General features: G+C 42.1%; 2 protein-coding genes across 3 annotated transcripts; one reads left to right on the top strand and one right to left on the bottom strand.

Moving 5' to 3' along the window:
* The first annotated feature begins 1265 nt into the window (after nucleotides 1-1265).
* On the top strand, nucleotides 1266-5617 carry slc34a2b (solute carrier family 34 member 2b). The gene is made up of 12 exons (XM_041040380.1): nucleotides 1266-1311; nucleotides 1405-1527; nucleotides 1615-1743; nucleotides 1902-2045; nucleotides 2227-2338; nucleotides 2463-2658; nucleotides 2745-2840; nucleotides 3154-3265; nucleotides 3855-4022; nucleotides 4324-4440; nucleotides 4537-4661; nucleotides 4792-5617. Exons 1-12 carry the CDS (start codon nucleotides 1266-1268, stop codon nucleotides 5332-5334), a joined length of 1911 nt encoding a protein of 636 aa, XP_040896314.1. The 3' UTR covers nucleotides 5335-5617.
* Nucleotides 5618-14514: 8897 nt separating this feature from the next.
* On the bottom strand, nucleotides 14515-24282 carry LOC121183946 (protein sel-1 homolog 3). 2 transcript variants are annotated; one of them, XM_041041283.1, is made up of 24 exons: nucleotides 24098-24282; nucleotides 23436-23958; nucleotides 23184-23310; nucleotides 22570-22691; nucleotides 22271-22386; nucleotides 21925-21974; nucleotides 21654-21777; nucleotides 21416-21554; nucleotides 21107-21247; nucleotides 20810-21015; nucleotides 20522-20701; nucleotides 18675-18797; nucleotides 18347-18487; nucleotides 18140-18202; nucleotides 17884-18060; nucleotides 17668-17795; nucleotides 17221-17304; nucleotides 17023-17110; nucleotides 16662-16737; nucleotides 16461-16579; nucleotides 16155-16276; nucleotides 15592-15703; nucleotides 15284-15347; nucleotides 14515-15115 (listed from the first exon to the last, which is right to left on the bottom strand). In XM_041041283.1, exons 1-24 carry the CDS (start codon nucleotides 24161-24163, stop codon nucleotides 14868-14870), a joined length of 3339 nt encoding a protein of 1112 aa, XP_040897217.1. In that variant the 5' UTR covers nucleotides 24164-24282; the 3' UTR covers nucleotides 14515-14867. The 2 variants fall into 2 exon arrangements, with proteins under 2 accessions (XP_040897217.1, XP_040897218.1); XM_041041284.1 differs by having other exon boundaries at nucleotides 17029-17110.
* Between the last annotated feature and the right edge of the window lie 275 nt (nucleotides 24283-24557).

Genomic DNA, 24557 nt, shown 5'->3' with positions numbered 1-24557 from the left:
AGTGTAACCCCAGCCATTACAGGTTATTGTCTCTCTGTGGACATCATGAGTAGTTTGCCCAAAGAGTGGTTTTCCCTCTCAGTTTAATTTGAGGGGTTTCCAGAGTCCTGAGGAGACAAAACTATGCCGTATTTTAGGGGGAAAAAATCATTAATTAAAAGAAAATATAGAAAAGTTAGAAGAAGAAGAATTTAAAATAATTTTGTGCAGCAGAAGATTCTGGTGACCTCTGGCCTATCAGAGCAGAAATCAGAAGAAAAGCGGCTTAGTCCCATTCACAGCCACCAGGGGGCAGTTTCTTTGATTTCATGAATGTATGATGGAGTGGTCTATTACCTGTGCAATGAGTTACACCTGTGGTCTAGTCTAAAGCCTGCAGACCGGCGCTGCCTCACCATATCCATTTTGAACTCATGTGCTAATGTTATATTTCAGCTGTAACCACACTAAAGTCGACCAACGTAAAGTCGAATAACTGTATTCGACTGTAGAACCATGTTGTGCGTGTGTCCGTTCTCCCATCCTCTCCCTCTCATAATCCTGAAAAGTGGTGTGACTGCAGATGTTCGGCTTTATCAAACGGTGTGTCCCACATACAGATGCACTTTCCAGTCACAGGTACTCGTACACATGTGGTACACGACCTTTGAACTGAGAGCAGCGCGCGCGTGCTCGGCGCGGCGCTATAAAAGCAGCGCTCTGCTTCGAGGTGCGCTACAGGTGGAGCCAGGTGAAGCCTCCCACTCTCCTCTCAGAGGTCCGGACAGACACGCGCTCCGCCGCAGGTGCGTTCACTACCATCACTGTTATACTGAAGTAGAAAACTGGGAAACGGACTCAGACTGAATCCTCACTGATCGATGAAATGCTGAAATGAGTCAGATTACCTGTGGATCCAGGGAGGTTTCGTGTGAGATGAAGCTGAATTTAGCGAGACACTTATTTGCATGTGTTTTTATTCAGAGACCTTAGAGTGATGTGGTTGTATTTCTTTATTTTTTTTTTCCTGTTCAAGCCCAAAACTGCATAGAATTTTACCGTGTTACCTTCACTGTTATATTTACTGATATTTAGTAGATTGAACAGTTTAATATGTTGCATTGAGAGTTCATTTCTTTTGAAGAGGTGCTCTGCACAGCTCATACACACACTCTTCAACAACATCAGCTTTTGCTCCATTTCCAAAACTTCTTTTTTTAAATTGCACGTAATTATTTGAATCAATCATCTGTTGTTTTATGGGTTTTTTTGTGCAACAGACAGCCATGGCTCCAAGACCAGAAGTGGGGACTGATTCCTCCCCAGCTCTCGGTATGTCCTGTTCTCTTGGAGTCTGTGAATCTCTCCAAACTCCTGTTTTTGCCACCTTTACTTAACGTTTCCCTCCTCACTGCCCTCCATTAGATGACAACACTCCGGCTAAGGACATCCCACCGGCTTACTCCACCGTGGACCTGGTGAATGAGGATCCAGATGCAGATCCCTGGAATCTCCCAGAGCTCACAGACACTGGGGTCAAGTGGTCAGGTGAGGCGTCTTGTCATTCTTACAGCACAGTGTGGATGACTTTACAAAACCTGACTCTGATTCAGTGCTTTGTGTCGGTTCTTACAGAGCTGGATACAAAGGGGAAGATTATGAGAGTGCTGACAGCCGTACTGAAGCTGGTTACGCTGCTTGGTCTTCTCTACATTTTTATTTGCTCTCTGGATGTTCTCAGTTCTGCTTTCCAGCTGGTCGGAGGTAAAAAATGAATCACATTTCATATCTTGGGTCATTATCGCCACCCATCACTGCACATTGACTTGGTAATGCTAGGGGCCAACAAAGTGCTGCTTATGTAATGTGCGTGGAGTGTTTTTAACCTGAGGCTGTCTGTGTGTGTGTGTGTGTGCACACAGGCAAAGCTGCCGGTGACATCTTCCAGGACAATGTTGTGTTGTCCAACCCTGTGGCCGGGCTGGTGATCGGGGTGTTAGTCACAGTGCTGGTGCAGAGCTCCAGCACCTCCTCCTCTATTGTGGTTAGCATGGTGTCCTCTGGATGTAAGCAGACACTCACACACATGCACATACCTGCCCTCACATGGAAGATGCATACATACACTTAAATACACAATTATATTATTATAAAAATATTTTTTTGTACCCATGCAGAAGTAGCCCCGGTTAGCAGTCACCGCTGTAGTGTATTACACATTTATATAATGCTGTTTATGGTTTTCAGTGCTGGACGTCCAGTCTGCTGTGCCGATCATCATGGGAGCCAACATAGGAACATCTGTCACCAACACTATCGTGGCCATGATGCAGGCAGGAGATCGAAATGAGTTCCGCAGGTAAATCAGAGCCTGTCGTGATTTTCATCCTGTGACACATGGACAGGAGGAAAAAAAAAAAAAAACAGTAGTAACACTCAGAAGTGTCTGGTACATGTTGAAGAGTGTGTTACTTCACCTCCAGGGCATTTGCTGGTGCTACAGTCCACGACTTCTTCAACTGGCTCTCTGTGCTCATTCTTCTGCCCCTGGAAGTAGCTACAGGCGTCCTGTACAAACTCACCCACCTCATAATCGAATCCTTCAATATCGAGAGTGGAGAGAACGCCCCCGACCTGCTCAACGTCATCACGGACCCTCTCACAAACTCCATCGTCCAGGTAGAGACGGTGACATTAAGATGCAGCATTAACATTAAGAAGAAATTCTCCTTTAAAAAAAAACAAAAACTTTTGCCTTCTCATAGCTGGACAAGTCTGTGATCACTGGCATTGCCACTGGTGACCCAGCAGCCAGAAACAAGAGTCTGATCAAAGTCTGGTGCAAAAAAGAGACCAACACGGTAAGAAATCAACAAGCTGCATCACATGCATGAAATTATTAGTTTGCCACGGACTGAACATAACACAGTAACAGTAAAACCACATGATAAAGCCATGGTTACCTCTGCTTTTTCTGTGTTAATGACTGATATTTTCCTTCTTGTATTGTGACCGCAGTGATTCTGTTAGGTCATACTTTTTTTACACTGTGTTATTTTATAAAAATGTTGCCTGTGATCATTCAAACATGATCATACCGTAGCTGCATTAACTTCTTCGTTATTGCACTGTCTGCTCCTGCGTCTAAAGCTGTGTTTGTGCCTTTTCTCTCAGACTTTCTGGAACGCGACGGTGGAGAACTGCACTGCCGGTGCCGTCTGCTGGGAAGAAGGAAACCTGACCTGGACCCAGATGAACACGACTTGGACTGATTACCAAGAGAAATGTAAGCGTGTCCCCATCAGTGGACAACCACGGCTGGAGGAGGGGGGGCATTTACAAAGCAATTAGGATTACCTGATCTACTAAAGCTCAGTGAAATATGAGAGAGCCATTCCACCACAGCAACGTCCTTCATGCAGACCCTCTGATGTTCTGACAATGACTACCTTTGAGCCGTTATAGTGACTCAGCTAATACCCTCCCTTGACCCAACTACCTGCTCAATAGGTCTATTCATTGTCTCACTGATGCACCTGAGTGCCACATGACCATAAAATGGACCACTTCTTCAAAGTATTCTGGCCCCAAATAAAGTTAATTCTTTTGTGTTTGGTTTTTAAAATAGAAAAACCATTAATCTGATATGATCAAAAACTGGCCTTGAGTGATAAAGCACAGTTTGTTTTCTAATTACAAGGAATATACACACATATTTTTTTTTCCTCACTAAAAAAAAAAACTCCTTACAGCTCCATTTATCAAAGGTTTGCTCTGAAGTGAGTCACGCACACGAGGGTATTTTTAGCTGTCACATAATACAGGCCTGAAGTGGACATTTTAATGCCAGTCATCTCTTTGACTGTCCATTGCAGGCAAACACCTCTTCGCCAATACTAATTTGCCAGACTTGGCAGTGGGCCTCATTCTCCTGGCTCTGTCTTTGCTCGTCCTCTGCACCTGCCTCATCCTCATCGTCAAGCTGCTCAACTCCATGCTGAAGGGACAGGTGGCTGTGGTCATCAAGAAGGTGCTCAACACAGGTACGGAAACAAAATAAATCCTCCTCAACACACGCCATTCATCCTGTTTGATAGTCAGCACATCTGCTTCGATGGTGTTGCTTGATGAGCAGCACAGGTACAGCCTCCCTGCTGCTTCTGGCTCACCTCCAGGTCCAACAGTCCTGCCGTGTGGTGGAGAAAGCTCAGGCACAAATATTGTTTTGATTTAAAAAAAAAAAAAAGTCCTTGTTTGCTTTGGTCATGTGGTCATAACGTGTGCGGTAACACTGTGCTCACTTCATCAGGTTTATTGCTCACCTGTGTTTCTGTTTGACGACAGACTTCCCCTTCCCCTTCACTTGGGTTACTGGCTATATTGCTATCTTGGTGGGAGCAGGAATGACCTTCATTGTTCAGAGCAGTTCTGTTTTCACCTCAGCTATAACTCCTCTTGTTGGTAAGTTGTCCTTTATATATCAGTATATGGCTGTAGTTTGTTTTTTAGATTATTCCAGGACTTACTGTGTATCTCGTATCAATCTTCTTTCACCAGGTATCGGTGTCATTAGCCTTGAGAGAGCCTATCCTCTGACCCTGGGGTCGAATATTGGTACAACAACCACTGCTATACTTGCAGCTATGGCTAGTCCTGGGGAAACACTAGCCAACTCCCTGCAGGTAAGATGCAGTTAAATGTTTCCCTTGTTTTCACGCAGACTAACAGCCTGACTCTTGGGATGGCACTGTTGGTCAACAACCACTGAACGGATTGCAGCCATGTTTGAATGTCATTTCTTTGTTTTTCTAGATTGCACTTTGCCATTTCTTCTTCAACATCATGGGTATCATGCTGTGGTATCCAGTCCCCTTCATGCGAGTGCCCATCAGGTTGGCCAGAGGGCTGGGGAACCGTACGGCAAAGTACCGCTGGTTCGCTGCGCTCTACCTCTTCCTGTGCTTCTTGGTTTTCCCTCTGCTGGTATTCGGCCTGTCTCTGGCTGGCTGGCAAGTCCTGGTTGGCGTCGGCGTGCCCCTCGTTGTGTTGATTGTCTTTGTGATCATTGTCAACGTGATGCAGTCTCGATGCCCCCGCTACCTGCCCAGGGTCCTCCGCAACTGGGACTTTTTACCCCGCCCCCTGCACTCCATGGCGCCGTGGGACGCTCTGGTAACCTCATCCATGGGCTTCTGCTGCAAACATTGCTGCTGCTGCTGCAAATGCAAGTGCTGCAAAAAAGAGGAGGATGAAAAGATCAGAAAGAACAGCACGAGGAGTCTGGAGATGTACGACAACCCAGCCATGTCAAGAGACGAGGATACAAAGGAGGCTGTCAAAGCAACACATCTTTAATACTCTAAAGTTTAAAAAAAACTTGTATCTCAATGCAATAATTTTATTTGTAACACACTTTTAATTGTTCGTCACTTCTCAGGTTGTGGTATGTTGATTATTCCCTTGTACCAGATGATATATTAAGCTGTATTGTAAACACTGCCGATCACCATCACGCCGGATGTAGAGAAGTGTTGGACGTGTCATTATGAACCTGCTGTTTCTGGACATGTGTTGTTTATTTTATGATGTTTTCAATTTACTGTGCAGACTCACCGTCTGAACTGCTATGACTTAACTATGGGTGGCTCTGAATGTTATGACTTATTTTTGTATTTTTTATGATATGCATAAGAGGCCTTTGGTTTTATTTTCAACTTTGAACATTTAAACTTCGAACGTGTAGCATTTGAAATATTTGTTATCCTTCAGTATTTAAGACTATAATGTTTGTAAATAAAAAAAATTGCTATTTTTAAAGGGCAGTTTTGTTATTTTTCCCCCGTCCAGTTCCATGCAATCAACATGAATATCAAAAAAATCTGATATTAAGCTCAGATGTTGCTGCTCTGCATGATAGATGAGGAGATTCACTGGTTTCATGTAAGTTTCCTGTAGCAAATAGATTCCAACGTTCATATCTGATGTGCCTTTGAACGGCAAGTTTATGACTTCTGAGTGAAATACCAAGAAAAGTTTAACTACTATATAACTAGCAAGACACAATCCATGCAGCTCTTGATTTAATTTGGTAAAGAAATTTAAAGATTTTTTTTTGTGTGTGTGTGTGAAGAAAATGATTTGTATAATAATAAAGTGTTTTTGTAAGTTGTTTAAATGAAAAAGAACAACGAATTTGTGGATTCTGAAATGGAGTATGGTGTAGGGGTTAGGTAAGAATGATCTTAAGACAGCAAGAAATGGCCCCACATGTAGTCATCTGACCTTGTGAGTCCAATCAAAGTATCTGCTCCTCCCCCATCCACCACCACCACCACCACCCACGCTGCTGTGCCTGGACACTGCCCTTCCTGAATGAGGTCCAGGAGATCTAGGAAGACTTCATGAACACAATGCTCAGCTGAGAGGCAGACTTTAACCACCATCTTTTATGGCTTTATTTATTAATTAATAATAACTGACAGTCACAAGGTGTCATTTGTCATTACAGAGAACAATGCTGACAGTGCATGTGACTGATTTCAGGACAACGCTGAATTAATTTCAGTGTGATTGTAGCTTTAAACGTACCATAAATGAGCTGTTCATTAGATAAGTCACAGCAATAACACTGAGGATTCAACACACTTGTAAGATAAGTTAATATTCATTTAGGTTATATTCCCAAATATGTTTTTATTTGACGGCCTTGAAGAAGTGTTTTCGTCACATGGCAATTAAACTTGACAGTTTAGAGAGTGCACGGTTAACACAAGCAACATGAAGCTGCAAAAAAAACTTATTTAAGTCATCAGCAAGGTGCTACACTGCAGTCAGTTACTATCTGTGTGCCATGGACTGTGGCTGGTAAAAAAATAGTTAGTGTGGCATCATAGTGTGCAGGTCTGGAGTTCACGTAAAGTGTATCCCTGTTTTATCTTCAGGTAGGAACACAATACAAAAGGCAAAGATGGAAGCATAGATTTGAATACTATGATAAAAATACAACACTTTATAAGAGAGTAAATATAAATATTGGACCATGCTGTGGAGCAGATAGCAATTACAAAAGCAGGTCCACTGACCGTAAACGGTTTACTTTAAATATGAAACGAACCAGGCCTCCAGTTTCACCATCCATCACAATCCTTCATCCACAGAAAGCTGTCACTAATCTCTGTGTGTTGCATTTATCACAACACAACATTTCGCAACAAAACGGTTCGAGATTGTTCACAAAGATACCAGTGGTGTGAGCACAGCTGACTGGGCTTTGGCTTCCACCAACCGACCGTGGATAAACTGCTCTGAAGCAACTTTAAATTATTTTTTCCTGGCACACAATCTGTGTCACCTTTACACACCGGCTGGTGACGCAGTGGAAAGTGGTGCTTTGGAGCTTATATTTTAGACAGAATTAAGTTACTCGAAGATTATTTTCCTCCACAGCAAAGTCCATTATCTGGACACATACTTCACACGTTTGTAAAAAAAAAAAAAATAAAAATTAGGTAGTTAGGTATTTAGGTAATAATAATTATGATCTGTTCTTACACTTACAAAGCAATAAACTGAACTACCAGCATTCAAGGTCACATCAGTCGTTATTATCAATATTATCAACTCATTTAAACTCGAGGGATCAAGCAGGGACAATAAAACCGGCTCTAACAGAACTATTTCAGATTACAATCATTTTACTGCAGAAACATTAGAACACCTCAGCTTCAAGTGATGAACTGTCTTTTGTAGGTTATCTCAACAGTTTTGACCGACATGATACGGCAGACTTGCAGCTTATCAGATTTCCACAAGTTAAGGTGAACTCATGCTGTTCCAAAACTTTTTTCCTGCAGAAATGTATTAGATATGTTTGATGATCTACTAGATCTGAGATTGGAGGAGTTTGTATTCAGCATCACAACAAAATGTGCACCTTTACATGCATTTTGCTCCAAAGTGTAGGAAGAGAATTTCAAACCAGCTTTAACACTGACATATTATCACCATTTAAGTAGGTGAACTTGTTGACACAGTTAAATCTGATATCCACTCTCCTTTTAGCTCTGTTTTTGTTCACTCTTTGTGCCCACTGTGCTCACCAGCTAGTCATTACCTGCGTCTGCCTGCCATCTGGAACTGGGAACGCTGCTGAAGAGCAACGCTAATAAACACGCTAAACACGCTGCCATGACCAGCCACCAGGCGGGCTGTTTTCTGAACCCTTCTGTTTTGTTTTGAACTCTTTCGTGGACACTTGGAGCTTTTGGACTCTGGTCTATTTTAGCTCTGTTGTGTAGTTCTTGTTTTATTTTGAAGTCATAGCCCTTCTGTATCTTGTTCTACTTCCTGTCTTTGTCTAATTTCCCGCCATTTGTGATTGTCTGCACCGCCCTAATTGGTGTCACCTGTTCCCCATTGCCTTGTGTATATAAGTCTTGTTGTTCCTCTGTGTCCTGGTTTGTCTGTGTCTGTACCTCTGTTGTTTAAGTTTTGTTCTCTGGCCCTAGAATCTCCCAGTGATTTTGAGTTAATTGAAAGACTTTAAACTTTACTCGTCACCTGTCTTGGGGTCTTTGCATCTCTCTTCCCTCGTGTTTCGTTAGGAAAAATAAGTGAAAAGACCTGGGGAAAGTTTGCAGCATATCACACAACAATACACTGCAAAACAACCTAAAAGATCTGACACACAGTCCTCTTTGAATTTGATTCCTCCGTTTATTGTTCTGTTCGCCTGTTTCACAAACACTAAATGCTGAATACAGCCTAGAATACCTGGACTGTCAGAGCAGTGCAGCGGAGCGCATTTTTCTCAGTTCCAAATCTAACAATGTTATCAAGTCAGGCTGGTCCTAGTGAGCCTCAGCAGACACGTCTAAAAGATAAATGAGCTTGTTATATTTCTGCTATGGTTTCATGTGGATGCACCGGTAAGAACAGAGGAGCGGTGACACAGTGTATTCCCTTGCTCACAACATTGCCACCAGTCTGTTAGGAAGGCCCAGTTAATCTGATTATTAACGGTAGTACAGATGGTTTTACAGCCGTCGGCAGGCTAGTATGTAATTACTGGCTGCTGACGGCTGAAGGTCCACAGCAGCCAGCCGACAAGTGAGGACATATGGAGACTGTGGTTGGACACAATCTGATCTTCACTCACAAGTTTGTTCCAGCTGCAATATGAAGTATGTATGTAAACTTCAGCAGCTGCTCTAAATGCAGTGTGTGTGGTGTCGCTTTCAGTTTTTATTTGAGTTCTTCTGTTTCCTTGTGTTTGAAACTCAACTCATAAAACACAGTAGAAAAATGTAGAAACACTGTCAGTGCATTTTCACACAAGTCAGTACCAGTGTGGCCTTCTCCATTATATTCTCATCATTAGGTGACATTGTTGACATTAGGTGTCAGCTTTAAATCCAGTAGGTTTTTCCTTGTCAACTATCAAGAGAAGACTTTGTGATCATAACCTCAGAGGATTCACCACAAGATGCAAAAACAGAACAAAATCATTCTGAGTTGGATCACCGGAGTTTTCCAGAGCGAACAGAGCGATGGGATATCCTCGACTGGCCGAGTCAGTCACCTGATTTCAGTCTGACTGAGCTGTGGTCCACCGGCTGGAGACCAGACTAAAGGCTAAGACCCCACAACATAAAGATCTGAAGGTGGCTGCAGTGAAGCTCTGGGAGAGCATCACCACAGATGATACAAGGCTTTTACACAAAACATGAAATATTTTCTTTGACTTCAGGCGTATCTGTCTTATTACTTTTGAAACCCTGAACTCTGGGACTGTATTAAAGGAGTTATATCTCCCTCACAGTTCTGTCTATACCGATGTAAACCTTCTCAGATTAAAGCTGTGATTTGGCACTTTAATGTTCTGTCAGTGATTTTTATTTCAAATTGAAAGCCGAGCCTGAGGAACAAAAAATGTGAAGCTGTCCAAAAACTTATATGGACTGTGATCCCTGCATCACCAAACCCTGCAGGTGCAGCATCTTATCTGCTGGCTGTCACGACATAATTATCAAGAATACTGAATCATTCAAAACAAAATTGTGAGAACAACAGCTCCTAAATACATACCAGCTCTGCAGCGGTACAAACTGGTTCCAGCCCATTGAGTCCAAAAACAACTCTCCCTGGCTAATTGCCTTCCCCGACATGTTCACGGCTCTTTATAATTACTAGTAAGCTAACTACTGCACACACAGCCAACTCACAGCTTTTATTCAGTGCAGACAAAATCACTCAGTGTATGACTTACTGTGACATTACTTGGGTGGGTCACACATTTTCCCCTTAAGGCTTCCCATACGGACTTAGATGCTCAGTCTGTGTACAGTGCATCAGGTCTGTGTGCTGAGAGCATTCAGTACTTTAAATTATCCCTAATGACATTTCCAGGCTAAGCGGTACTCTGACCTTGAATCAGTCAGGGCTCTGGGCCTGTGTCATTTTAAACTGTTGGAACTGTGTAAAAAGAGCTTGTTCTGCAGGGCACCAGAAATCCTGATAACATTCTTGACTTATTTCACATTGTGCAATCATTCATTCACTCGCATTCAAGTGCTACATTTGCACACATACTTTAGATTCATGAAATTCATCCCCTTGACTCTCTGGTTCACCAAGGCTAAGGACCAATGGTCAGACTCCCCGGATGCCTGCCCTCTGGGCTGCCAGTGGGCAAGGATGTCTATTATCATTAATCACATTAATATAATTAATAATAATATTAATCATTAGTCCCATTGTTGGGAATTGGCTTTGTTTTGGGGACAAAAAGCAAGTCCCCATAATGTAAATCAACAGATTCTGGTATTGAGTTTGGCAAAAAATAAATACATAAAAATATCCCTCCACTGAGCTGTTATATAGTTGATATTGCAGCCTCTCGCAGCCACCATACTGGCTATCACTATTACTTTCTGTTGAAAATGCACTCGGTTGTCAGTTAATTAGGCACACCTAGCTAAAATTATGCCATCTAGTATTAAATCCTTCTTTCATGAAGGTTATAATGTTCAGTTTTTGCTGAAAATGATGTAGAGAGGCACTGATTCAGCTGTACGGTCATTTTGGAGGCAGTTAGTTTGCAGTGCCCTCAAATTGTACTCCTTTATACTGACAGCTGTTTGCACTATTTTGCCCACTGTATTTCTAGTATGCCTAAAAAAAAAGAGCACATCTTTGTGTTGTGTGTCAAACAGTTTGAACAAAGAGATTCAGAGATAAGGAAGCTGGATTTGATAAAAAAAAAAAAAAAAAATGTGTTTAAATATGTGGTAAGAGTCAGGACATGCAGGCTCGCTCATGAAGTTACTAATTAAATTTAACATCATCATCTATGCCAAAAAACACTGGCTGGTTTCTTTGTCACCAAAGCCATTCTCTGCCTGCAGCAGGATGCGGTGTTAACTTCAGCTCATCATGAAAGCTGATGGAAAGTAGAGTTATCACGTTACATCAGTAGCTGCTCATTAAATTTATGACTTTATTTTTGTTTCCTTTTATTACGGTGGCAGGGTTATTGTTCACCAGGCTGGTATATACTTATGTTGCATAAGTCCAGCTGAGGCTGCGTGGCCAATGCTATTCATTAATCGCATGTTACAGAAGAAGTGAAATTACATTGGGGGCAGTTTTATCAAACTCTTTTTTAATGGTGACAGTGACTAAAATTGCTTTTGACATTTGTGAAAAATTACTGCGTGCATAATTTGATTTTGTGACATTTGTGCACATGCCAAGAACACATGACCCAGCTGGTTTGAAACCACTGGACTTTGAAACATGTGCAAATCAAATATTAGGGTTTTTTTCTTTTTTCTTTCTTTTTTTATAACAATAATGTCTGCTGTGAATTTTTTTATCCACCCCCATGTTAATCAAATATTCCCGAGTTCAGTGAGAGTTTAATTCAACTAGAAGAGAATGAACAAAGGCACTTGAGAGATTCTGTCTGCCATGAGCGATGGTACAGTGTGATAATTCAAGGACACATCAATCAGCATGTTTCATTTAACGTATTGAAAACCACCTGAATAATTCTTACCTATGTCAGGTGAGGTTTGTTGTATAACCTGAATCAATAAAAAGGAAAAAGCTTATCAGTAGAATCTCAAAACCCATATGACACATACAGTATGTGATACGGCAGAATTAAAATACAGCATCAGACTTTTGCAGATGCACAGATTTGGTTGTAATCCATGTTTTACAATTAAGTATTTCTGTACTTTGAGCCTTTTGGGTGTTTAGTGGTGTTTGTATCTGTTTCTGGTCTGTGCTTCTGTTGTACTTGGTAACCAACTGCTAAAAATACTTAACACAACAAAAATAGTTAATTTGGGTATTTTATCTGGTGTGACTCTGGTTAGCACGAGGGCTAACCTCCTTAGAATAATAAAAAAAGGGGATGTTTTTCTTGTCCTCACCACTCTGCCAGCGCTGCATGAACCAGGCATTAAAACTGAGCATGTTAGCATACTCCCGTTAGCACTTAGCTAATTTGATCCATAGCCTGTATAAAACATGGACGTAGCACCCGTGACGTCACCCACTGGTTTCGGGGAGTCGGTTTAGTGGGAGTGTACTTTCCATATTTGGCGAAGAGGCGGTTACGCTACGGGTCAGCCGGCCGAGAAACCGGCAACTTCGCGCGGAGCAACCGAGCTAGCCAAAGGCTAATCAGCTAGTCTAACAAGCTAAAATGTTTAATATTTAATATTTACCGGCTTTCACCGCTTCCTCCATCCACTATCCACTTACAGTTACAGCAGCACACAAACAACAGCAGCCGCTTACTGACGGAGCTGCTCTGTCCATGCAATGTCGGACTTTTTAAACAGAAAAATGAGACGAAATAAAAGTGTAGCCTAGTATTCCCGCAATAAACGGACTCTGAGAGCACGGAACACACCGCAACAGCGTTCCTAACATTAGCTGCTCCGGTCCTCTAGCTGTATCAGCAGCGACCAGAAATCGGCAAATAAGTCATAAGCCAGCGGTAAAATATGCTAATACATGCTAATTAGTGCAAACATCCAGGTAAAATAGTGAGAAATTTACTTACCGAAAAAACTGCAACACAGCCTCCTTCGACGGTCGGTTAGTACAGTCCACACTACAACAAGCCATACTGTCACAAAACCCTATCCGAACATTGGCAAATAAACACGGACACTGCAGACCCTGTCAACCGCTGGAGGTAACCGTAGGCCTCTGGATGTAGCCGCCTAGCCCAGCCGATGCTTTAGCAACGAGCTAACTGCCAGTGCCTGTCTACGGACTGTCACTCAACGTAACCACGCCCCAATTTATTAAGCCTAAATAACACTAAAACGGTTGTGGTACAAAAAAATTCACCCCCCTCACAGTGTTCACGGAGGTGGAAACTATCAATGGAGACCAAAAACAACTCCCCACTTGATTTGATCTCATTTTGGTTAACAGCATGAATACTTGTCAGAGGGATGGGACGTCCAAAATCTACATTTCCTTTTCACAGTTGAGATTCGGTGTGAAGTCACCTTAAACCAAGTTATAGGCTTTTTGTTTTTCTTTAGATTATCACCTCTGATGATCACAGTGAAAACAGATTACTACAGTACATGTGTAACAGTATGCAATGTTTTTGTTTTGGCGACCTGTCCCTTTAAAGAAGGAGACAAAGACAGACGACATAAGGTACAGAGATAGAAGAAGGAAGAGGGAGATCATTAGTCCATCCCCAAATTATACAGTCTTCACACTAAACTGAGGGAGCTCCACATGGTGTTGTTTACACTGTGAAACTCCTTATTTAACTAATGACAGCTCCATGAATACCAAGCAACAACACTCACTGCTATAAACTGCGCATCATCACAACAGTCACCCAGAGCTGTAAATAACTGTTAACAACTGAGTAACGCTGCCTATTCCTCATATTTGCTGGCAGCCATAGAAACAAAATCCCTCAAAGGATATTGCCCATGATGTTATCTTTATGAACACAGTAACAACATCACCACGGATGGGCATTACTTTTTGACTAACACCCCAACAAGGACTCCAAAGGTGTGTTTGAAGTGTCTTCCATTGCTATAGTAACTTATACTTTCAAATGCCTTCTGCTTGTCTCCCACAGCGACGGCTAAAACTGATACTGTCTTATCTTTTACATCGACCAGGAGCAACTTCCCAGCCAGAGGCTAAATCAATAACCTATGAAATTCCTTTGCTCTGGCCTTGGACAAAATGTTTAAGTGCCCTCCGTGCTCTCATTGCATGTCCAGTCTCCAGTGAGACACTTATCATCCACACGTCACTGATAGGGCCGAGAACAAGCCTTAATAGCTGACCTATTAGAACACAGCTTCCAGCACATCTCCCAACACATCCATCACTGGGGCCGGATCTTTCTGCTTTTTAAAGGCGCAGCCATCAGAGTATATGTCCGTCGGTTTTAACAGTCCCCACTCTGCGATAGAAATCGCTCATTTTCACAAGGTAAATTACTGATTAATCACGGAAATATTCAGTGTTGAAATATTTTTTATTGGACTTACATATTGCATAACAAGCACTTCACTTTACTTCCTTGGCACCACATCCCCAAGACAATATAAGCTCTAGGTTGGATTCAGCATCAATTAAATGGACTGGACGATAGGTGTTTTATTTTCCACACGTAAAACAATCATTATCAAATCTCTGATAAAGTAGCTCACGTTCTGATCTGCATTTTTTTTTCCTTCCTGTCTTAAAATGAGTCACATGCCTCGAACAAATGTGTCACATGAATACTGCTGTAACTCGTCCCCCTAAATGTACACTCTCACAGTAAGTACTGTCCGGGGCTTTTACTGTGGCGACTGGATCACTGTGCTGCGTGTTGTGTGTCATAGGAGATGATAGAGGAACGTGGTCCAGAAAGCACACAGGCACACACCCGACAGTGTCACAGCCAAATCGCTGGCCTGCCGGAGCCACTGCTCACCATCTATGGGAAACCATAGATTCCCTGCCGCTCCGTTGGGTCCTCCCATGATGCCATCTTGCTCTCTGTTCAAGTTGACACTGTTTTGACTGACAGGTGATGTCCTCCTTACCCTCAGTTCAACGGCACCACGAACGGGAAGCCTTTGTTCTGAGTTAATTTGCAGATAAGAAGGATACATGGAGGTAAGGACAGTTTTCACAGAAAACAAACATGATTACAGAGCAAGCGGTAGGAAACCAATATGTGGGGAAATTACACCATCTAGTGGCAAATATGTGCACATGGGTGCAGTAATGAATGACACTCATTACTTACCAAGACAGCTCTGAAATGGCACAATGACAATAAGGACACAGACAGAAAGAAGAGATGCATATGCCTATAGAGAAATAAGAATAAAGATTTAAATAAATTATCACATTTTGTTTAATCTCAAAATAGCAATCTATAGTGGCTTTAATGTCTTATTCATGATGGAAATCCAATTTGCATTTTCACGTTTCAATAATTAAAATTAGATCATATTATCAACGCAGGATAATAGACTTCAGGAGGGCAGCTTGTAGTGTGTTTAATTTTTCTCTTACTACATACAGTATGAGTTGATTGCCTTATGCTTTTACCAAGAGGAGCTGTGCACTGTTCTGAGTCACTCTCCTCAAGGCTTTTCCCATCTGGACTCCAAGCAGAGCTAAAGAACAGGGCGTTGCTTCTTCATGCTCAGTCTCTGCACATCTGAAGAGAAGAAACAATGGAAAGAGTGAAAACTGTGTTACATTCTACAGCAGTAATGTTACCTCCTCATATGTTTGAGGTAATAACATGAGAAGCACATTAGTGCTGATGTCAATGAGCAGCAGCCAGAGTGCAGGAGCGGACCTGGGAGTCCAGCACAGATATATTTAGCAATAACAACAGCTAACGTTAGATAGAACCTAGAACCAGAGGCTAGAGCTTTTCCTCAGAGGAATATTACATTTTAGTAAGTATTTGCTTTCTTGCCAAGACTTAGAAGAGAATTACTCTGCAGACTCTCGTTCCTTAAAAAACTGGTCACAGGTCATTTAAAATATCAAACCATCATATTTTTTGCTAGAATAAAACAAGCACTATTGTTACTTCTGAGTTCTATAGACAGCCTTGGATAAATATTGTGGAAGTTTATGAATTAAAAAAAAAAAAGCACCTTGTTAAAATCTTCTCCACCACAGTGTCCTCGTCATCGTGATGTGACACATTAAACAAGCCGTGGACGCTCGGTGGAAGAACGTGTCCTTGTTGTGCCAAAACGACCAAGTTGTACATTCCCTGTGAGTCGGTGCAGAAATAAAGTCGTAACAGGAGGCTGATGGGTTATTCACTGAGACGGTCTGAGAAATAATAACACTGTATAATTCTGTTTATTGTTTTCGTTGCGGTGGCCCTGAGCCCGTGGAAGTTTAATTAAGTTTATCATTGGGTGATGAGATTACAGCCCAAGTAAATCTGTCACCTGAGGGCTGCCTGCTAGAGCTGCTCTGCTATACATCGATACGGCCTGACCAGCCAAGGATAATGAGCCTTCACGTGTGCTGGAGGAATAGTAGAAGTAGTCTCCCATTTTCAGCAGAGCTATAAAAGAAGATAAATACTTGCTGTTCATTGACCAGATTGACAGGGAGAGGGAGAGCAAAATGAAATGAGAGGAACTCACCGGATGGATGGGGATCATAGTTTAATATAGAGTAGTTATGATATCTCCACTGACAATCATAACTGAGATTCAGTTCCTGCGTTTGGGAGAATGATTGCATGGTGAGAGAGAGAGAGCAGAGCAGTGATGAAGGTTATGTTATCAGCTGCTAATAATTTCCCTCCGGCTTGGTTTTCTTCTCTTAGTATGTGACTGGAATTATGTGCTTCAGACCTCCAATTATATGAAGTTAATGATATATGATAATATATGGTGGTGATGACTTTGATTTCAGATTTGTGCTTAAAATCAAGATGAAAGAAATATGCAGTGTTTTGTTGAAGGGCTGATGCAAAGTGTTGAAACCAGAGAAGCGACATACATGTACCTCACACAGGTGTGCAGCATTGCTCTGGGCCAAACCCAGACCAGTTTCAGCTGCCAAAACATACTTCACAAATGCTTCCTGCCTGTTGGCAACACGGTAAGACACATGTAACCAAGCTGAGACAAAGAGTAAAGACCAGAGAGAATGATTAAATGAGGTCAATTGAAAAGTAATTGAAATTAATGTCCCTACCAAGAGCCCCGGAGGTAGGCCTGGAGAGCCTCTCTGATCATAAATCCAAGGTGTCCGTTCTGTTCACAGACCTTTTTTAGGATTCTGCATGGAGGGTAAAGGATGGCTGATGAATTATGGAATTTAATTTGCACCACATAAACAGAAAATATTTTAACATGATCTAAAAATAGTATCTGATTTGTTGAGGTCATTCTAAAAAAAGCCTCTACAGCTGGAGCAGGAGCTTCTTTAAATTCATAAGTTAGCAGGGGAGCATTGGTAAGCAGAATCACTCTGCGCCAGACAATAATGCGGTGACGGTGGCTCTTATTTTTAGATATGCAAATACTAGGTTCTGACCTTGAATTAGCCACTGTCATTGAAATTAGATGCCACTGAGCTGCAGGCTACAGTGCAACAGCCCATAACAAAGCTTTCTTCACCAAGCTAATGAAAGCCTCTTACATCACAGCCCTTTCCACATCCTGAGATACCCCTTCCAGGCTTCCTGTTGAAAGGTACCAAGCTGCCTCCACTGATGCAGCAACATGACCAGAGCGAGACGCATTCAGAAAGTGCTGGAATGCAGCCGTCTGTGGATCATACAGAAAACGCGTCAGCTCATCAATCATAACATATCTGTCATCAAACTACATTTTGGACAAGGTGTCGGCCTCGAACCTCATTCCTCCGTGGGTCGTGTGGATTTTTCCCGCTGAGATGATAAAGTCCCAGGTTGAACATGCCGTCTTCGCTCCCATTTAGCGCAGCTTGCTCGAAGTATTTCACTGCATTTTTGTGGTCGTTTAATATAATCCCATGGTACCAGCCCAACCCATTCAAGGCATTAATTGAGCCCTAAAGCGAGGAAACAGACCCTGGTATTCATAGTGAAGACACACGCTGTAAACACACAGATTGATTACTTCACACAAACCATCGCTGCAGCTTTCTCCAGCAGCTGAAAACCTCGGGTGTAGTTTCTTTTCACTCCCTGGCCCTGAAGGAATCAACATCAATCAGTGAATCAATAACTGTCAAAACACACACACACACACACACGCACACACACACACACACACACACAAAATATCCAGTTCAATCCAATCATAAAATAGGTTGAGCATGTATAATGTTATAGCACCTTAATCAGTAGGATGGAGTAGTCGTACATCGCTGAGGGATCCTTCATTTGCATAGCACTTCTCTCAAACCACTTCACTGCGCTCACTATGTCTTTTGAGACTCCATTTCGTCCCCAGTAAAGCATTGTTCCCAGGTGTCTCTAAAGATAATAGAGTTTTTTTTTTTTGTCTTAAAACTGACTCTGTGTACTGACCACAAAGGAGACATAAAAGTTGGATTTAACTTTTCCTTTCCTTTTTTTACACGTCTTCCAAAGACAAACATATTCATACAGGCCTTATTTGAGTGGTTCATCTTTACAGAAAGTCCAAATCTATCACACGTACCTGAGCTCCAGCGTCTCCTCTCTCTGCTTGGAGTTTCAGGTACTGAAAGACGTCACTCGTCTCATGTGTCAGGCTGTTTAAATCCTCTTGGTTGCTTAGATAGATGTGGTCAGGCATGTATTGCTTTAGGAAACAAAATAGAAATATTAATATAGTAAACTATTACTACTGCTGCTATGACGAATAATACTACCTGCTTAGTAGTAGTGATACTGCTGCTGTTATTTATTCCACTGCCAACACTGCCATTACTTTTACCAACATTATTGTTACCATTGCCATTAGCACCACTGCTGTTAACTATGTGTACAACTATTATCAGTATCACTGCTCCTTCTACTGCTCGACTAATGCTGCTGCTGACAGTACAAGAGCTGTTTCAACAAAGCAACTTCTTTCTGTTTCTAATCTGTTGCTGGTGCAGAGACATTGTTTTCTTTAAAGCCCCAGAAAACTCGGAATAGTGCTTTCTTAGTAACATGAAATATTCATGACTCAGTGTGTGACAATCAAAGTTTGGCTTAGGCGTCATCTATTTAAAGTTTAACATTCAAAATCTCAACTAATCTGATTCATCAGGACTGTGTGGGTGCGGTATAACACTTTGATTGACGATGTTGGCAACATAAACAACACCATGACAGTCATCAGCTTGGGAATCAAATATAGTTAAATCCCGTTTGGTGCTCAGAAGTAAATGGATGGCAACGCATTGTTTCCGCTGAGCCCCGCCCACTTCAAACCAGTCAGAAGAGCTCAGATAAAGAGCAGAGGCAAATCAAAGCCTTCTCCCTTTGGCTGAACATTTTCTGGTCACATAGGATTCCTAAGCTGACAAGGAAGCTGATAAAAACAGCTTCTCTTGGCCTTTTCTCCGGAGGGATTGCTGCACTGTCATCTACTCTGGTCCTCAGAAAGTTTTCCAGTTGGTCAAAATACCACAGCTTGAATTTCCATTAATAAACTTGGACACAACTGGTACATTCTCGGTAGACTGGCTGTCTATTCCAGCTGGAGCAGACAGTAAGGTCTGTCCGTTGTCTTCGTGAACCTCTATTCATTAGGTGCAGCTTATTTAAACACTCCAAGAATAAACATGAAGTCAGTCTGAAGTGGACTTTTCTCATAGTGGGCTTCTTATCTTTGCAGTGCTCTCCCTCTTTTCATCAGGACAGCTACCTCATTCACGTTTTTAAATTAAGATTTAAGACCCACCTTTTCTCTCTGTTCAGCTCTGATCCAACTGGCTGGACCAGCAAACACTATTAATCATATTTTGGAGACAGCCCCTTTTGTATCACTCTTGTTATGTGCTTGCACGTGTACAGTGTGTGTGCACATGTGCAATAATAAGTCTGGATTTACTTATTATACTTACAGCTGTTTATTCTGTACAAACTGTGCCTTTGTGTGTGTATATACAGGAAACTGGCAGAGAATTAAAATAGAAAAGTGACACCACTCCTGTCCAATGTCTGTGTGTTTGGTTTGGAGCTGGAGCCAGAAGCCGGTTAGCTTATTGTAATTTACAGACTGGAAAAAGGGAAACAGCTAACCTGGTTCTGTAAGAAGTTAATTACATCTGACAACCAGCACCAATAAAACAGACTAATTAACATGCTACACCTTGTTTGTTTAATCAGTGCAAAAACTAAAATGTAAAAATGAAAATTTGTTGTTTTATGTGATGAACTATTTCTTGGTATTTTCCCCCTATTAACAGTGTCTTTACTAAGCTAAGCAAACCAGCTGCTGGCTCCAGCTTTGTCAACCTTCCTGGAACTTTCAGTCTGGACCAGTGGCGGACTGACCCTTAACACAGTTTTCAGTCATTTATTTAAACATACCTTATTTTCATGAAAGCTGGAACTGTCAATGCTGCTCTGTGTCCCTGCATTGGAATAGTAGCTATAAGCCACGTCCAGGTCTTTAAGAAAGCCATCGATTCCTTGTGCGTGTTTGTACCCTGAATGCATCAGGGCGAAGCGGTTATCACCTGACGCCCCGATCAAACTATAGACGTGACCCTGAAACACACAGAGGTCGATATTATCAGCCGTCATTACAGGCACAACGTTCAGGTAGAGACTTTAAAGATAAAGTAGCAATTAAGGGAGAAGGGAGGCATTGACTACCTGTTGTTGATCGACTGAGTGTCCTAGGCCACCGAGGTGGATGGAGGCCAGCAAGAGCGATGCTTTGTGATTCCCAAAGCAGGAGCATACTTGTAGCAGAGACATTGATTTGGATGTAATTTTAATTTGCATCTGATCCACAGGGAACACTGTATCAACTGCCTCCTTAAACAAAGGAGTCCTGAGGTCCTCCATGCCCAAAGACCCTACAGAACAGGACCGCTGTGTGAGCTGTAGGATGCATCCCTTGTACCGTACACTATGTGCTGATAAACCGTGGAAAACAATTTAAAACACCTGTTCTGAGTTCCTCTGCTTTCCTTTGCAGGAGACGGAAAAGCGTGCTGTGTTTACGTGGCGTTTCCCAGGTCCACGTTTCTGTGCAGATTTTTTCACCAAACTGACGCCTCAGTCTCATGAAGTGAGGAGTACAGACGCCTGAAATAAAACACAAACAGCAACAGTAATCTGTCAACACTGGTCTTCCCACACTTAATAGGTGTGCAGCTGCTGTATTGACACCCTTGATATCAGATCTATATAAGGTTGCTCCCTGTAGAACAGTTGCAATGTTGCTTTAAAGGACTTGTCAAAATAATATTTCACCTTTGCTGATTGTTGACAACAGGTGACTCTCGGTTACTTCCTTCAGCAAGGCTTTTGTAAAAGCTTTTATTTCCTGACACTCACGATGGGTCTTATCCAGTTCCTGTAACGTTGTCTTGGGATGAAGCGGATTTTTTATCTGTGATATGAATAACATTGCATTTCACAGTGGGATTGATGGCAATAAAAACAAGGAAACAATGATATCTGACTTGTGATTAAAAAGTAAGCACTTTACCTCTTCAGTTCCAAAACGATAGTATTTGATAGGCCCAAAATACCCACGGATGCCTGGCATGTATTTGCTTCCTCCAACCACAAAGTATCCATCAGTGTCATCATAGTAGATACTGCCCTTAAATCTATAAGATATTTACGGTAATACAACTCAAACACTGAGCAGTGACTGAGCTAATGGGAGCTTTGCAAAGGCAACAATTATGTTTTCCTTATTTCACAAGAAAGGACATAAAGAGAATCTTAAAAGAAAATCAAATCGAACGTCTTACTTGTAGACGTATCTGCGGGTTTCATCATCCCACGTTGCATCCAGCAGCACCTGAAAGTCAGACATAATAATGCATGAGCTCTTGAGACTCAGAAAAAAAAACCTACTCAGCTGTGAACAACTTCAAATTGCAGTACACACTGCAATCGCCTGGAGTTTCCCAGCTGGAAAGGAACCATCGTTCAGGATCTTACGGCTGTTCCAAAAGGAAATCAAACACTGCAAAGCCGCGGCACCAAATGAAACTCAGAGGAGAAAGGATGACTGTAAGATGTTGCCCCGAGCTGCATTTTAATTTCTGTTTTTTAACCCTCCACCCCGAGGCTCACATGCCCATAGCTCCATACCTTTGAGTCCTGTATGTAACAGTCTAATCTAATCCATTTCCACAGGGGCAACGCCACACTGGCTTGGAACGCTTCATCTTCTCTCGTTGTCACATGTGCCTGAATTATGACGCTCCCTACACAGGAGATATGACAGTCATATATTTCACCACAGGAGATCCAAAGCTCTTTATTAATACATAACGCAGTCTGTTCCGCAGTCTCACAAAACACACATCATCACTTACAATCATCCCATGATACCTCAGTCTAATCCCCTGAACTGGTGTCAGGTGTACCCACAAGCTGCTGTGACCCACCTGTGTCTGTAAGCTGCATCAGAACAGAGTCGTATAAATTTTTCCTATCGACATGATGGATGATCCCACAGAGCTTCCTGTGACACCATTTCAGTAGATAGATCCACACGGATAAGGTGACGCTGAAAACCAAGCAACGAAACAACATGTTTTGACAAATCATTTCTTTGGCCGCTGAAGCGTAAGGTTGAATTTAAAACGCTGCGCTGTCTGCTAAAAATGACTGACCTCGCTGTCTTTCATTGACCGTAAATAAAAAGCTTACATGCTCCGGTGAAGAGGCTTCATGAAGCTTGTAAGGTTATTTATAATGAAGTAAAACTAAAAGTGGAGTGTGTTCTAACAGCTGCCAGAGCTGAAAGGGAAACAATCACTGACCTGTGGCCTGTCAATCTATGATAATCTATGATATCAACACAAACCACTGACATTATACACTGTGCATTTGAAGCAATATAACATTTAACTTCTAAGAATTCTGCTATTCTCGAGTGTTTGGTAAAACACTTTTTGAGAAACCTGCAGGAGATTTTTTTCTTGCTGTGTAGTTGAATTTCATGCAGAATAAACTCCAACTAAAACGAACTAACTGAGACGACTGTGTTAAGTCCAACCTGGGCTGTGTCACAGCGTGAAGGCGCGCTCTCTCCAGGGCTCCGTCGATGAAAGGCTGGAACCGGCGGACCACTCCAAAACGCTCACCAGTGCTCGCCAGGGGGAACTTGAGCACATCGATTATGTCTGTGACCGAGCAGAACAGCAAAAGTTTACACACACAAACATGTTCATGTTTCCTTTGAAAGTTCTGGTGATAAAGACGGGGCATGGACAAAATGAGAAAATGTCAATGTGATTAAAGGTCTGACCTGACTCGTGTGGACACTGACTGATTCCGTCTCTGGTCATCTGCCACATCAGCTGAGCAGACCATGAAGGGCACGCAGTGGGAGGTTTGGTTGGACGGTCTGAGAGTGGCATTATCTGCAGCACTTTATAAATTCTCCACATGGAGTCATGGTATGTCGCGGGTCCACTGTCATTTTTAAGACGGTGTAGCCAAGCACGTACTGTCGCACTTTCAGCCTCCAAAATGTTCCTGTTGAAGAAGTCGTGTTGATATATAATGGACGGAGGCAATCTGAGCTGCACCTGGTGGATCCTGTAGACTCGGGGTGCGCTGCTGTTCCATTTCCTCCGGAAGACGACTAAATCTGTCTTCCTTAATGTGGACACCACCACCTCCACTGCAAGCTGACATGGCCCGTGGCATTGATACCGCACACGGACAACTGAGCCATCTACCACTTTGTCAGGGGCTGAGTCAAATCCTATGAAACTGTCAGACAGGCCCTCACTCTTTGGTGAAATGGCCTGTAAAACACATTCTCCCTGCGTGAAGTAAAAGATACACAAATGAAATAAAGTTAAAAAAAAAAAAAAAAGCCTTCCCAAAGATGATGATATTCCCAAAGATACAAAAGTAGTATAAAAGTATTTGCTGTATAAAACTGTGACAGATTTCTCTTACCATTAAAACAGCAGTGAAGACATATCCAAAAATGACGGTGCGCAACACATTCATTTTCTTTTGCATAAGATGAATTCAACCATAAACACAAACATGTAATCCCTGAGTTAATTGCTAATCCATTCGATAAATACAGTAAATTATGTGTGAAATAAAACTGGCTCTCTCTGTGTTCAACACCTGGTAGCACAGTTTCCAAACAGGTGGCAGTTGTCTTCGAGCATACACCCTGTGCGATCCAGGATTTACCAGATATTCTGGTGTTGCAGGTTCAGCTATTTACATGAGTTCCATGAGTTTTTAAAGGGCTACCTACAGCACAGTACCACAAAGGTTGGGTTAAATGTACTCTGCCGTTTAACAACAAGGTTGTTTGATTCATTTTATTTCTGATTCTATCAGGGAACTTTCCCTGTGCATCAGAACTCAGTCTGACTTAATTTGATGTGCTCGACTCAAG

Source organism: Toxotes jaculatrix, chromosome 6, assembly GCF_017976425.1.
Source record: "Toxotes jaculatrix isolate fToxJac2 chromosome 6, fToxJac2.pri, whole genome shotgun sequence".
NCBI lineage: Eukaryota > Metazoa > Chordata > Actinopteri > Toxotidae > Toxotes > Toxotes jaculatrix.
The sequence above is the reverse complement of the archived record's forward strand: the minus strand, read 5'-3'. Positions and strand labels throughout refer to the sequence as shown.

Coding starts and splice junctions, on each gene's coding strand:
- LOC121183946 (XM_041041283.1), bottom strand. CDS start 24,163: ATGCAAAAGAAAATGAATGTGTTGCGCACCGTCATTTTTGGATATGTC. Junction 21,016..21,106: donor AGCAGAGGAACTCAGAACAG/GTGTTTTAAATT, acceptor CCTGTTCTGTAG/GGTCTTTGGGCATGGAGGAC. Junction 16,277..16,460: donor CTCTAGCAGGCAGCCCTCAG/GTGACAGATTTA, acceptor ACCGACTCACAG/GGAATGTACAACTTGGTCGT.
- slc34a2b (XM_041040380.1), top strand. CDS start 1,266: ATGGCTCCAAGACCAGAAGTGGGGACTGATTCCTCCCCAGCTCTCG. Junction 4,023..4,323: donor CAAGAAGGTGCTCAACACAG/GTACGGAAACAA, acceptor GTTTGACGACAG/ACTTCCCCTTCCCCTTCACT. Junction 4,441..4,536: donor AGCTATAACTCCTCTTGTTG/GTAAGTTGTCCT, acceptor TTCTTTCACCAG/GTATCGGTGTCATTAGCCTT.